This window comes from Salvia hispanica, chromosome 2, assembly GCF_023119035.1.
Source record: "Salvia hispanica cultivar TCC Black 2014 chromosome 2, UniMelb_Shisp_WGS_1.0, whole genome shotgun sequence".
Classification (NCBI taxonomy): domain Eukaryota; kingdom Viridiplantae; phylum Streptophyta; class Magnoliopsida; order Lamiales; family Lamiaceae; genus Salvia; species Salvia hispanica.
Window position 1 is genome coordinate 27,167,869 of NC_062966.1, and position 15,381 is coordinate 27,183,249.

General features: G+C 35.4%; 2 protein-coding genes across 3 annotated transcripts; one reads left to right on the forward strand and one right to left on the reverse strand.

The window, feature by feature from the left end:
• The first annotated feature begins 2,655 nt into the window (after nucleotides 1-2,655).
• On the forward strand, nucleotides 2,656-11,324 carry LOC125207126 (receptor kinase-like protein Xa21). Its single transcript, XM_048106346.1, has 10 exons — nucleotides 2,656-3,183; nucleotides 3,847-4,059; nucleotides 4,127-4,195; nucleotides 5,684-5,902; nucleotides 5,998-6,141; nucleotides 7,347-7,508; nucleotides 7,678-7,890; nucleotides 8,011-8,154; nucleotides 8,685-10,670; nucleotides 10,769-11,324. Exons 1-10 carry the CDS (start codon nucleotides 2,697-2,699, stop codon nucleotides 11,155-11,157), a joined length of 4,026 nt encoding a protein of 1,341 aa, XP_047962303.1. The 5' UTR covers nucleotides 2,656-2,696; the 3' UTR covers nucleotides 11,158-11,324.
• Nucleotides 11,325-13,150: 1,826 nt separating this feature from the next.
• LOC125207127 (protein SRC2 homolog) lies at nucleotides 13,151-14,816 on the reverse strand. Of its 2 annotated transcripts, none has more exons than XM_048106347.1 (2): nucleotides 14,331-14,816; nucleotides 13,151-13,704 (listed from the first exon to the last, which is right to left on the reverse strand). In XM_048106347.1, exon 2 carries the CDS (start codon nucleotides 13,670-13,672, stop codon nucleotides 13,223-13,225), a length of 450 nt encoding a protein of 149 aa, XP_047962304.1. In that variant the 5' UTR covers nucleotides 13,673-13,704; nucleotides 14,331-14,816; the 3' UTR covers nucleotides 13,151-13,222. The 2 variants fall into 2 exon arrangements, with proteins under 2 accessions (XP_047962304.1, XP_047962305.1); XM_048106348.1 differs by having other exon boundaries at nucleotides 13,151-13,707.
• Between the last annotated feature and the right edge of the window lie 565 nt (nucleotides 14,817-15,381).

The following is a 15,381-nucleotide window of genomic DNA, read 5'->3' on the forward strand; positions in this document are numbered from 1 at the left end:
CATCACCGCCGTTGCCGCCGCCCCTCCCACCACCGCCGTTGCCACCATCCCTCCCATCACCGCCGTTGCCGCCGCCCCTCCCACCACCACCGTTGCCGGAACATCTCGTCGGGGGGTCTCCGGTAGGCCCGGACTCATCAGCCACATCATCTGCTCCAGTGTGAACCTATCGAAATCAGACAAAGGAGTCTGGGTGCGCTGGAAAGAGTGAGAAGGGGTATCCGGACGCGGATGGTTGGGCGAGTCCATAGTGGGTCGATAATCTCCGAATGCCGAACGACCCAAATTCCTCTGATGAGATGACTGACCCCGATATCGGGTTTGTTGCCACGGCGGGGATGTCGGTGACCACGACTGGAATGGAGGGGGACTGGGACTCGATCCCCGGGGGGTGGGACTCGATACCCACAGCGGAGATGGCTAGGAAGAAGGATAGTATCTGTATCCCGATTCTTCCGTGCCGGGTGAATCTTCGTCTCTCCCGTGCATTTAGTATAAAATTCTGAAGAGTGAAATTGGAGGTGGAGTGAAAATGGGTGTGGAGTGAAAAACAAATTGGTGGGGTATTTAAATAAGCCAACAAAATAATTACAAATTCGAAAAAAAAATAAAAATTAAAAGAAAACCGGTGACCGCCGCAGCGGTTTCGCCGCACAATAGATAGGCGCGGCGGCCGCCGAGCTTCTCTCTCCTCCGGCTCGTCCACGCCGCCTTCGGGGCGAATGCCCTTCCGCCCCAACAAATTCGTCCGCCTCCGGGGCGGACGCGTCCTCCGCAGTAGCCCGCCGCGGCTAAGCCGCAATCGGGGCGGCCGGTGCGCTGCCCCTATAGTGGATGCTCTAATACTCTCTTCTTTGCATGACAGTTAAGTTGGCTTATAAGATTACTTGGGTCAATCTTTCCTTTTCTATTTTATGTAGTACTTTTCCGTTCCACTTCAGATGTTCACCTTTATCTTTTATTTTGTCTCACTCAGATGTTTATTTTTTATATTTGAAAATAAATCTCTATTTCTTTATTAAAATATTCTATTTTATTATTATTTATTTTAATCTACGAGCACTTATTTTTTCTATATGCGTGTCAAAAACTATAAGGAGACTTTGAGTTGATGGGACTCAGTCCCCTTTGCCCGGCCCACCGATCACGTAAAGTAAAGTATACACGCAACTGATTATAGTCGTGCATATAAATTCTAACAGTCAAATTCATTATGTACCAAAATTGGGTGATTGAATTACCTATACTTTACAGAGTTTAAAATACGTAGGTATGACTGTATGAGGAAACATCGATCAAAACAGAATGGTACAAATAGGTGGGGAGAAAGCTAGAAATATGTACTCCCTCCGTTCCATAGTAATGGAGGCGTTTCTTTTCGGCACGAAAATTAAGAAAAATTGTGTTATATGTGAGTTAAGTAAAGAGAGAATAAAATGGAAAATAAAAAATATAGAGAGACGAAGAGAGTAAAAAAAGTAAGAAAGAGTAAAGTAATTGTGGAAAAATGTGTTGACTTTTATTAAAAAAAGAAATGATTCTATTACTATGAAAACGTCCTAAAATGGCAAAATGACTCTATTACTATGTAACGGAGGGAGTAATAAATAATAGAGATGAAAAAGTAAGGGAGATAAAAAGTGAATAAAATAAAAAGAGACAGAATAAATTAGGAGACAGTAATAATTAAATGAGTAAAGGCCAAATGTGGTCCCTAACATATGGTCGTTTTATCAATTTGGTCCTTAACATTATCATTTTGATTATTTGGTCCCTCACAAATAAACTCGGACCCGAATCGGTCCTCACTTAATAGAACGGCCAAAAAATTAGACGGTGATTGCAATTTGACTGTATTAAATTACTAATGGTAATTAATTATACTTAATTATAATTCTTAATTCCTATTAAATTACAAATTATTCATTTCATTTTGCAACTAATACTATCTTTTTTCCAATTTTGCTAATAGGAAAAGAATTATAATTATGTATGATTAATTACCATTAGTAATTTAATATAGTCAAATTGCGGTCATCGTCTATTTTTTGACGGTTCTGTTAAGTGAGGACCGATTCGGGTCCGAGTTTATTTGTGAGGGACCAAATAATCAAAAAGATAAAGTTAAGGACCAAATTGATAAAATGGTCATATGTTAGGGACCACATTTGGCCTTTACTCTTTTGAAATCACGAGTTTTGTGGACATTTGAAATTTTATCCTTTTTCAACTGAAATTAAATTCCTAATTAAATACTAGTACTTTCTCCGTTTATAAAAATAGTTCCATTTGTGCATGATACGAATCTTAATGAGAAATTATTAAATTAAGATAAAAGGGAAAAAAAATATAAAGTAAGAGGAATATAGAGAAAAAAGTAAGTAAAGGATGAGAGATGGGAAAAAGTTTGTAAATTGTAAGAGAGAAACTTTCCATATTTAGAAATGAGTCTATTTATGTGGACATTCTAAATGGCAAAATAAAACTAAGCCTTAAAAAATGATTTGATGCAATTAATCCCAATATTTGGACGAATATTTCGGTTGACGAAGACTCATCCTTATAATCTAAATGGAACTGAAATAAAAATCATTTAAGAAATTAGTTATACTCCACCATACATACTACTATTACACTGCAATTGCTAGCTTATATATATTAAGCATAGATATGTTTTAAAGAACTCAGTCTATCAAATGAAACCAAGCACCAAATTAATGGAGTCTTCTATCTTCTTCGTTGCTCTTTCAATCTTATTCTTAAGTAGCTTTACCCTCTCCTTGAATTCTATCATCACTGATAAAAGTGCACTCATTTCTTTCAAAAACTCCATCACTTCCGACCCTTATGATATCTTGAGCACTAATTGGTCCCAAAACACATCAGTCTGTAATTGGATTGGTGTGTCGTGCGGCCTCAAACACCTCCGTATCACGTCTCTCAATCTCTCTGCCTTCGACCTTGCTGGAACTATTTCTCCACATCTTGGAAACCTTTCGTTTCTCAGATATTTAGACATCAGTTCCAATATTTTAGCAGGGATCATACCATTTGAGCTATCTAAACTGCGTCGTTTGAAGGTGATGAATGTGGGAGCAAATTCAATCACCGGAGAGATACCAACATGGTTGGGCAGTTTACCTCAACTTGAGAAACTCTATCTGTACAACAACACTTTCTTAGGTACAATTCCTGAATTTTTGTTTAATACTCCCTCGTCCTATAATAGATGACACACTTTCCTTTTTAGTTTGTCCCATAAAAGAAGTTCTCTTTCACATAAATATAAAAATTATATTTTCTCTCTCCATTTAACACACAAAACAAAACTTCCTAAAATTTCATGCCGTCCACAAATATAACATCTTTTGTGGGACGGAGGAAGTACTTAGTTCCAAGCTCCAGATGTTACAGCTATTACAGTTGAGACTATAATCAATTGAGCGGGGTCCATTATCATATGCTATGTTAATATTTTAACTGTGTCTTCATGTAGAGAAATTAAAAATAATAGCCTCAGGTTGGCTACCAAGCGATATGTATCACATATGCCCAATACCAAAATATTGTCATTTCATCATAATCAACTTGAAGGGCAGCTCCCTCAATTATATGAAAATGTACACATCTTGAGGTGTTGTCATTATCCTTTAACAATTTCAGTGACAACATCCCATGTGACAATAATTGTTTTCTAGATATAACCATCTCATCTTCCTTCAATATGTGACAGTTGTAATGCTCAAAAACTACTAACACTATCCTAGTTTATGAAACTGGTCATGGTCTACACACCACAAATTATTTTTATAAGGCTTCTTATTATGTTCTTTTTCACAATTTCAGGAGGAGTTCCAACAGAAATAGGAAATCTTTCAAGACTAGAGAAATTAAATATTGACAGTGCTACTCTCATTGGAGATATTCCATCTTCGATTTTTAACATGTCTTCCTTAAAATACTTGAGCTTAACTGACAATAGTTTATCAGGAAATATCCCAACTTTCTACAATCTACCGAACCTTCAAATGTTATATCTTTATAATAACAAGTTAACAGGTATGTATATAAATCTTTGACATTTCTTCCTTGACATACTTTTGGCTTCTTTGACAATAGTTTTCAGGAAGTATTCCAAATCTCCACAATCTACCGCACCTTGAAGTGTTGTATCTGAACAATAACAAGTTGACAGGTATGGTAATCACAAACTCACATAACTGTTCCGAAATAATCCCTCCGTCCTATAGAAATAGGCCATTTAGGGTTGACACGAGTTTTAATGCATAATTGGTAAAGTAAGAGAAAAGTAGAAAAAATTGTTGAAATTGTGTGGATGGTGGAGTCCATAAATGATAAAGTACAAGAGAAGAAGAAAAATGTTACTATAAATGGATATGGACTATTTCTATGAAACGGAAAAAAATGAAATATGACATATTTTTATAAGACGGAAGGGGTATATGAAATAAACATCTCAAAATATAGCAGTCGGGTTCAAAAATTAATAAAAAAATGTTGACCCCCAATCGCAAAAATAACCAAGATTATTGTGATGTGGCAGCACCATTCTCCCTTGTATTTCTCTTCTCACACGTTTTTCTCTCTTTCTCTGTATTTAATAATTCTTATTTGACCTCTTTTAGTGGTTAAATGAGTCAATTTCATTTGGATCCCAACATTTCCAACCGTGAGAAGTTGGACTCCATGCGAGCCGTAATAAATTCTACTCCCTCCGTTCAAGGAAGATGACTTTTTCTTTGGATGGCATGAGATTTTATGCAATTTTATTTTGTGTGTTAGATAAAAAAAATAAAGATAGAAAAATAAGGTAGGGCAAGTGAAAAATAACCAAAACTCAAATATTCGATCCGAACCAAACCGAAATTTAAAATTTGATTCGGTTTAAACTTTTAGCTAATTTTATTTCTAGGTTCTTATAGGCAAAGAGACCGAAAAACATAATTTCATTTTAATATAATATTGTGCATTATATCCAAAAATAAATTATAATTTATTTTTAAATTCTTTTAATATGTAATTGGTAAAATAAAAGAAATATGAGAAAAAGTAAGTGAGAGAAGGGTAAAAATGTAGTGGCGGGATTATGAGGTCCACATTATAAATGATGTGTTCGATTATTATTTGTTAAAAACTTCTATGTTTAGACTTGGTGTAAGTTTGGGGGATGGCCTGAAATGGTAAAAACTGGTCTAGTTTTTTGGACGGAAGGAGTAATAATTAGATTTATAAATACTTTAATTGTTTGGATATATATTAATTGGTAGATATATTTTTTTCTGTTAGTTATAAAAAATTAACTTTTGAATTTTTTTTTTCATTTTTTTGGCAATATTTATGAAATTTCGGTTTTTCGATTTAGTTCGGTTTTTATAGTTCAGATTTCAGTTGTTTGGGTTCCGTTTTAGATAAAATTCTATTTAGATCGGTTTTTTCGAATTCATAAAATTTTAGATTTTCGGTTTGATTCAGCCAAAAAACTGAACTAAAAAACCAATAATCCCTAGATTAAAATAGAGACAAAAGTGTTTTCATTTTTAAATTCTTTTAACTTGAATTTCAAATATTAATTTCTTTTATACTATACACATTAAGATATAAATCCCTAAAATATCTTTAGAACGAACAAATGCACTAATAATTATTAGCACAAACACTATAGGCTGGGTTAAAAATGAGATGTGCAACAGTATGCCATACGTCAAAGTACTTGGTCTCGCAGAGAACTTTCTTGAAGGGAACATACCACCCAACATATGGAAATGCAGGCATCTTGAGGTATTGGGTTTATATAACAACAATATCAGTGGCAACATTCCACGTGAAATTGGGAGATTAAGCATGCTTAGAGAATTGTACTTGGGAAATAATGGTTTTCGAGGTATAAATTTCTTATTATATGTGATTTTATTATCATGTTCGAAAACAGTAATCTTTATATCCCAATTTCTCATTATTTTCATTTTATATTTTCAGGAGGCCTACCAAGCGATATAGGAAACCTTTCAAAACTAGAGATATTAAGCATTGACAATGCTTCTCTAACGGGAGATATTCCGTCTTCAATTTTCAACATCTCTTCCTTGAAAATAATTAACTTATCTCACAATAGTTTATCTGGTAAGTATCGCAAATGTATTCCTTATCTACATACTGTTACTCCCTCCGTCCCAGATAATTTGGGACACTTTGACCGGCACGGGTTTTAAGAAATCTAATGGAAAGTGAGTTGAAAAAGTTGGTGGGATGTGGGTCCTACTTTTAAAGTATTAGTTTTATAATAACATGTGAGTAGGAATAAGTTAGTGGAATATGGGGTCCACTACCAAAAATGGTAAAAGTGAAGTGGGACAAATTATGTGAGACGGCCCGAGAATAGAATACTGGGTCGAATTATCTGGGACGGAGGGAGTATTACTTACTCGATTTTGATATACAAACTAGTTAGTACGATACATGCACAAGTGAGCTGTGAGCAATTATCATAAAATGGCTGAAAATAGTAATTTTAACATATTTGAATAAGCATCAATATAATTAATTGCACTAGAAAAAAATGTTGTAATTTCTTACTATTCTGTACGTGCATTATATGACACAGAAATTCAGTTATAGCAGCTTATTCAACAATTACACAAGATGACAAAAAACCGACTGTATGAACAAGATTCATTTGTTTAGGGTAGTTATATAATGCAAACTTATATATTGTACAAACTCAAAACTCATCAACACAACTTCGATACTGTTTCAATACAATCTCAACACAGTGTAAAATTTCAAGATTTTAATGTCAACACAGTATCAACACAATATCAACACAACATCAATCATTGACTACTTGTTGAAACTCTGTTGACATTTTCTTGTTGATGCTTTTTTTGTGATCTGTTGACATTTTTCAATGGTCCAGATCATAGTTTTGAGTTTGTATAATATTTAGAGTTTTTTCATATTATCACATTCCCATTTGTTTATATATATATATAAATTTTTATGAGAATTATATATTCTGCTATAATTTTTAGAAATAAATTATATATCTTGTATAATATTTTCCCTGAATATAATTTATTTTCCTGTAATTTTTTTCTTTATTTTTTAATCTCCCCAAAGAAATGATCCAACATTAATGGGACGGAAGGAAAGTTATTTAACTTGAATTTACATTGATACTCAGTAATAAGATATCTTTCCCTGAAACATTTTTCGAAAACCAATGGGCAAATAATATTATGGTTAAAACAATCTTAGGTTGGGCCACAAATGAGATGTGAGTATTAATTACTATGTCCTGATTATATTCAAAGTAATTGATTTCTCAGAAAACAATCTTGAAGAGCATATTCCACCCAATATTTGGCAATGTAGACATCTTGAGACACTGAGCTTATCCTACAATAATTTCAATGGAAACATCCCACGTCAAATTGGGAGGTTGAGAGAACTTAGAAAGTTGTACTTGGGTCACAATAATGGTTTTCAAGGTACATATTTCTTCTTATTCCAGTATGTGATTATTGTAATTTGTAATTAATGTTTGTAAAACATAATCTTTGTATCCTAACATGCAAAATTGATCATTATCTATATTCTCTACATATTATATGATTACTTAATATGAGGTTTATAATTGCTTCCATTTTATAATTTCAGGAGGAGTTCTAATAGAATTAGGAAATCTTTCAAAACTGGAGATATTAAATATCGACAGGGCTTCTCTAACCGGAGATATTCCACCTTCGATTTTCAACATGTCTTCCTTGACATACTTGAGCTTATCTGACAATAGTTTGTCGGGAAGTATCTCAACTTTCCAAAATCTACCCCAGCTTGTGGAGTTATATCTTGAGAATAACAAGTTGACAGGTATCTATGTTAATCTAATACCTTAGGTAACAAAATTTTGTGAATATAGTCCATTTGCAAAAAAATGATTTGGTAATTTAACATGGTAAAGTGACTAATTTGAACCCTCTATAATTTTAGGTCATATTCCACTATATATATGGAAATGCAAATATCTTGAGACCTTAATCTTATACAACAACAATCTTAGTGGAACCATCTCTCGTGCAATTGGAAATACGAGCATGCTTAGAAGGTTGGACTTGTCGTACAATCATTTCACAGGTATACTATACTTGATCATTTCTTCCTTACGTTTATGATTTGCCAAATTATATTTGGATGAAGTTCGATGCTTAATTAAATTTCTCACATGGATTTTACCAATTTAACAACTTTTCCCTTTTGGCTTCTACGCACTTATACAATTTTTTATGATAATGAATACTCCTCCATCGGTGAATAAATGTCTCATATATGACCTGCACGGGTTTTAAGAAATTGTTTGACTTTATGTAGTGGGTAGAAAAGTTAGTGGAATGTGATGCCTACTTTTATATATTGGTTTTATAATAAATTGTGAGCGGAATGAGTTAGTGGAATGTATGGTCCACTTACTATATATAGTTAAAGTGAAATCGGACATTTATTGGCGAACGAACGATAAAGGAAACATAGGATATTTAATGGCGGACAGAGGGAGTATTGTTCAGTAAATAATCCCATTAGGAAAATATAAAGTAATTGTTTTTCAAATTGTGAAAAAAAATCTTCATGTGTACTATGGTAATTTTCAACATGGGTATTCACGGCAGGTGAATTACCGAAAGAGATTGGCACTCTACCAAAACTTGAGACTTTCACTGTGAAAAATAATTCCTTATATGGATCCATCCCATCTTCCATATTCAACATATCAACAATGAAGGAGTTTGAAGCTTCAAATAATGAGTTTTCAGGCACTCTTCCTTCAGATTTCGGGAATTCACTAGTAATTCTTGAACGACTCTATTTGGATAATAATAGACTCAGTGGCCCGATTCCAAGCTCTATCACCAATGCTTCTAAACTTACTATTGTTCAAATGAATATGAACTCCTTTAGTGGCTCCATACCTGACTTCGGTAATTTGAAGCTTCTACGATCATTTCGTATTTGGGAGAATAATTTGAGTGGAGCTATATTACCCACCCAAGAATTGACATTTCTCTCTTCGTTAACTAATTGTCGACATTTGAAGAGGTTGGAAATATCAGACAATCCACTGAACGGCATCTTACCCGCTTCAATTGGGAATTTTTCTTTCACTCTTGAGTATATTGACGCTTCAAACTGCAACATCATGGGTGTCATTCCGTTCGAAGTAGGAAACTTAAGCTATATGCTAAATTTATATTTGAATGATAATCAGTTGAGTGGTGTCATTCCACCAACAATAGGAAAAATGAAGCAACTCCAAATGCTCTATCTTTTTGACAATCAATTGGCGGGACCTATCCCTAACGATATTTGCCGATTGTATCATTTGGGGGAGTTGAGCCTTGATGAGAATATGCTTGCGGGTCCAATACCTGAATGTTTGGGTGATGTTAAATCCTTGAGATTGATCTACTTAAATTCCAACCAATTGAATTCAACCATCCCTCCTAGCTTATGGATGCTCACAGACCTTGTGATTCTAAACTTGTCTTCCAATCATTTGAGCGGTCAATTGTCATCTCAAGTTGGAAATTTAAAGATGATCAACTCCTTGGATTTGTCATCCAATCAATTTTCAGATGTAATTCCCAACTCAACTGATGGTTGCCAGTCACTAACATTTCTTCACTTATCAAATAATATGTTTAGTGGCTCTATTCCTCAATCACTTGGAGAAGTTAAGGGTTTGATTACATTGGATTTATCTTACAATAATCTTTCTGGATCAATACCCAAGTCCTTAGAAGGCCTTCCTTTTCTTGAAAATTTAAATGTTTCCAACAATAAGCTAGAGGGAAAAATTCCAGATGGGGGCAATTTTCCGAATTTCAGTGCTCTGTCTTTCTCCCACAACTTAGCTCTTTGTGGTCCTATAATATTTCAAGTTGCACCTTGCTCAGAAAATCATCATAGATCATGGTTAAAGAAACTCATTGTGTCATCAGTGGTTTTAGTTGTTGTTGTGTTCATGGTAATGCTTATTCTCATCAGAAAGCGTAAACAGAAAACAGTGGCACTCTCTGCTGATATTCCATCATTAACTACTGAATGTAGGAGAATTTCTTATATAGAACTCGAAAGAGGAACAAGTTCATTTAGTGAAACAAACCTACTGGGAAGAGGTAGTTTTGGTTCTGTATTCGAAGCAACACTTTTTGATGGATTGAAAGTTGCGGTTAAAGTCTTCAACTTGGAATTGCAAGGAGCAACAAGGAGCTTTGATGCCGAAACTGCTATATTGAGCAACATTCGACACCGAAACTTGGTTCGAGTAATTGGATGTTGTTCTAATATGGAGTTTAAAGCATTGATCCTCACATATATGCCAAATGGGAGTTTGGATAAATGGTTACATTCCGACATGTTTGGTTTGGATCTTATACAGAGACTGAAAATAGCAATAGATATTGCAGCAGCTTTGGAATATCTTCATCATGGCCATACATTTCCAGTTGTTCATTGTGATATAAAGCCAAGCAATGTGTTGCTTGATCAAGACATGACTGCTCATCTTACTGATTTTGGTATTGCCAAGCTTTTCAATGGAGGAGAAACGTTCATCCAAACACAAACATTGGCAACCATTGGTTACGCAGCACCAGGTGATGCATGATACTAATTTTTCGAACTAAAATTTCGTCATATATACATGTTTTTTCCCTAATTCTAACAAAATTTTGAATTCATTTGACACAATTAGAGTTTGGAATGGAAGGCAGAGTATCCACAAATGGGGATGTATTCAGTTTTGGGATATTGCTGCTAGAGATGTTCACCGGAAAGAGGCCAACAAACGACATGTTTGGTGAAGAAAGGAGCATGAAAGAGTGGGTAAGTGAAGCATTAGATGAAAAGGCAGCAACTGAACTGGTGGCGCCTGCTCTATTATCAAGGGAAGATCAACATTACTCTGCGAAGGTGCAATGTTTATTGTCAATATTTGAATTGGCAATGAAATGTTTAGCTGATTCAGCAGATGAAAGAATCAACATGATTGAAGCAGCAACTGCTCTGCACAGGATCTATGCTACTATTGTGGCAGCTACAAGTACTCGTCGTCCACGATTTGCTGTTTCTGTTCGCCAATAATCTCAGATGTGTAGTTGCTCAAATCAATTTGTTTGTCACTGTTATGTGAACACTAATCCATTAGATTTTTAGTGCCATTTGTAGTAGTTCATGATTTGATGAATGATTCAGCTATCTTACTTTTTATTTTTCAGAATATATTGATGAAGATGTATAATTTTTGGCCCTTTGTACTTGTCTATTATTGATTTTGTTTGAATTCTTTGTTAAGTTTCATAACAAACAGCAGGATATGGAACACAAATATAATGATAGAATGTAGGATTTCCAATGTCACAAATTTAGCAGTAGTGAATGCTGATAAATTTAACTTCTATTTTGACTGGGCCTTTAGAGCATTTGGATTTTGAGCACGCATTTTACTAAAAACAAAGTGGGCTGCCTATTTAATTCTTATGGGCTGTTTTCTTTTATTTAAAAGTCTTGGAATCTTAATTTAATGGCTTAGGCTAGGATTGTTATCCCAATGTAACAAACTTTTCTAATTTAATTATATTGTTAATTGCCTGATTAATTATTCCATTGTGTTAAAATCTCCAAAATTAGGTTATTGGTTAAGTAGATGAAAATAAATCTTCCGACTTAATGGATTCTAAAGTGATTAAATCTCCCGATTTAATTAAGTTCCGAGTCCATATCATCGACTAAGTTGTGATATACTAAGTTTTATTACCCGTTATTTTTAGGTTGTTTGAACATTAGATTCTCCTTCTTTCTATTCCCCTCTTTTTAAATCTATTCCTTAGTTGCGGTTTTATTGGATTTTGCTATCCTTAGCAAAGTGTATTCGCAACATCTAAATAAGATATTTCCAAAGGAATACTTTTAATGGGATTGATAATTATGGATTCATCAAAATTATACGCTATAATTTTATATTAGTTGAACAGTAACCAGGTCTTCAATGTTTAATCAGCATATCAATATATCAAATAAAACAATTCATATGTCACCGAAATTAATATCAACCATTTTCACGCCGATTACCTGAAACGAGACCGGTGGAGATTATACCATTTTCTTCTACACAGTTTCTTCTTCCTCTTCTAATGGAGATTTCTCCATTCCAATTCAAATCTTGATTTTCAACAAGTTGAATAAGTTAGTAAAATATGAATGTCGAAGTGCCCAAAACAAGCACCAAGAAAAGTCAAGGTGGAATTTTGTTTCCCGAAGAACCGGGGACGAGACCGATGGAGATTGAACCCTAGATATATTTGACAAAAAAGGTGTTTCTCGATCGTTTGAATATTTCCGAAGTGGCTTAAGCCTACTAATAAAATGGGGAAGAGGAAAAAGAAGAAGACAACGACAATTTAGAGTGTGATCAAAATCATAGATACATGTATTCATCCACACATTTTGTATCTTCCTCATAGTAGAAAGACTTAATATAAACATGAAAAATGTTAACGGTATTTCCCTTATCACGATGCCAGAGACGATAAACAAGATAAAAGAGAAGTCCCGGAAGGCGGAATCCCGTCGACAACTCAAGTTTAAACAAAGTGCGTAAAATAAAATAGAAAGAGACGTAAATTCATATATTATTGAATGAAAGGAATAACAATGACACCTATTTATAATGCTAAATACTCCCTCCGTTCCCTCATAGTTGAGGCGGAACTTTTCGGCACGGAGTTTAAGAAATGAATGTTGAGTGTGTTAAATAAATAAATAAAAAAGTAAGAAAGAGAAAAAGGTAGAGAGAATAAAGTAAAAAGTGAATAAAGTAGAGAGAGTAAAGTAAGAAAAAGAAAAAAGTTACTATATATGGAAATGACTCAACTATGAGGGAACTTCCTAAAATGGAAAAATGACTCAACTATGAAGGAACGGAGAGTACCCTAACTTAAAGGAACAGAAAAATATCCTAAACATATATGGAAAATATATGACAAATCACTAATTAACTAATTAATAAAGATTTGGGGATCTTATATATGCACATATCAAAGAATCAGTGGCGGATCTAGGCTTTTTGATTCAACATTTATATTGATTTAAAGCTTTAAAATTCGATATTGTTCAAGAAAAGAGGAAAATAGAAAGAAGAAAAAGAAAATTAGATGGTGCCTCCAGTCAAGACGAAACATGTCCCCTGTACCATTACCAAGAACCCGACCTTGAGCCTGACCTTGAGCTTCTTCTTCCAACGTGAAGGCTTATCATGATCATGCTTGTTAAGCATCTCCACAAACGTATATGAAATGTTGAGCTTCCCATTCTTGGTCCCATCCACATCGAAGCTCGCCTCTATTTCAGCCTCATCACGCCTGGAGTCGAGGAGACCCATGACCGGTATCTTGACTTGACCGATGTACTTGTCTCCCAGAGTTCTCTGACAGTAGAGCTTCACCACCACCACCAGTCCCGGCTCATGGAGAGAGACCTTGTTGATCGCGTAATTGAGTTGGAGGTCCCATTTAGGGTTCGTCTCTCCAGCCATGTCCACGGTGGTTCGAATTCTTGTTTGTGGCTCTCCGTTGAGCGAAACCTCGGCATAGACTTTCATCTTCCCGGAGCTCTGGATATCGGGAAGATTGTCTGCTGAAACAAGGTTTATCTTTAAAATTTGGAAATCCATTTTGTTAGGATTGAGGATTTTTTTTGTGGTTCTCTCTTCATGAATGTAGCTAACTAACTATATATAGACATTTCAAATTTGTGATTAAGGAAAAATTAGCAAGGAAGGTGTTGGGAATGCTCACCTTTGAGTCAATAATTATAGCTATTAACATTAAACGAGTTCAAGTCTTCCAAGTGGTTGCATTATTGCATATATAAATTTCTCCATTTTGTAACGCATACCCGTGGATACCCGATCCGAAAGTGATTGATTATCGTTGACATGATTTTACATCGTCATCTTCCATTTCCATATCCTTTAATATGGACGTTTATGAGACATTAAATCACAGAACAACTTACACGTGTCGTGAGAGAACAAGCCCAACTCTGTCATTAACTTCTTGAGCCACATCTAAGTAAGAAATTTCCAACAAATATGGGGGGAGGAATGCAACATAACAACAGTTTAGAAAAATACTTTTAATGGGATTGATAATTAGCAATTTATGGATACATCATAAACTATACACTAATTTTATATGTGTTGAACATTAACCAGCTCTTCAATGTTTTTTCTGACTGAAAAAATTTAATTTGCATACCATCATTTCCCGTTCAAATTATGTATACTCTCAATGTGTTGAATCTGCTGTATACTCCAGGGAGACAAGCGCGCGGCGCTGCTGAACGTCGGGGGACAACCGGCGATGACTCTCCGTCGCGAGGAAAGGAGCGGCGGCAGTGGTGCTCGCCGAGAGCGGAAATTTGGCGAGGAGCTGCCTCGGAGACCGCCGACGACGGCGAGACCACGAGGGCAATAGCGGCGGCGCTGGTCTGCGAAGCGGACCGAGCTGCATCTGCCCCAGCCGGAGACGCCGCGACGGTGCTGAATCGCCGTGAAGGGACGGGCGGTGACACGACGGAGAAACCGAGAACCCTTTCCATGGTTTCAGCGGAGAGAGAGAGAAAGCCCGAAAGCTGAGATAATGGCAGAAGAAGCTCACTCCGGTCACGTTTTCGCCGGAGGAGCCGTGGTCCTGTTTTTGTTTTGAGTAAGGAGATTGAATTGGGGAAAAGTGTCGATGGAATTGAGGGAAGAAGGGAGTGGACTTTTGGGCCAGCTTGCCTTTAAATTGAGTTTAGTATTTGGGCCACTCTTTTAAATAATTTAAGGCCAGGAGAATTATTTTATGTTAGGCTAGTAATTAACTTCTAAATAGAAGCTTGGGCCTAAAAACATTAAAGAAAGGAATGGACTTTAAGTTGGGCCTGCTGTACCTATTTAAATCATGGGTTCTCCTAAGTCGCTCAATTAATTGATGTTAAGTGATGGTTCGCTAATTAACTCCCGAGATGATAAAGTAATACATGGGAGGTAATAATTCGAAGTTAGACGACTTATTCCTTAAACCTCCTCCATAAATTAAATTCCTCGATTTAATTAATGTTCAAGGATCTTAGAACTTTTTCTAGAAAAATAAGAAAAAGAATAAAATGAGCCCACACTTAGGATGCATTCATGTTTAAGTCTTTTTGATTTCTCAAGGTCTAATTAGGGTATAACCTTAAGTCAAGGATTTTTCGAAAAAGACTTAAGCTATCGAGGTGGGCATTTCTTTCAAAATGTGAACTTGCCTTCTAGCATGATTATGT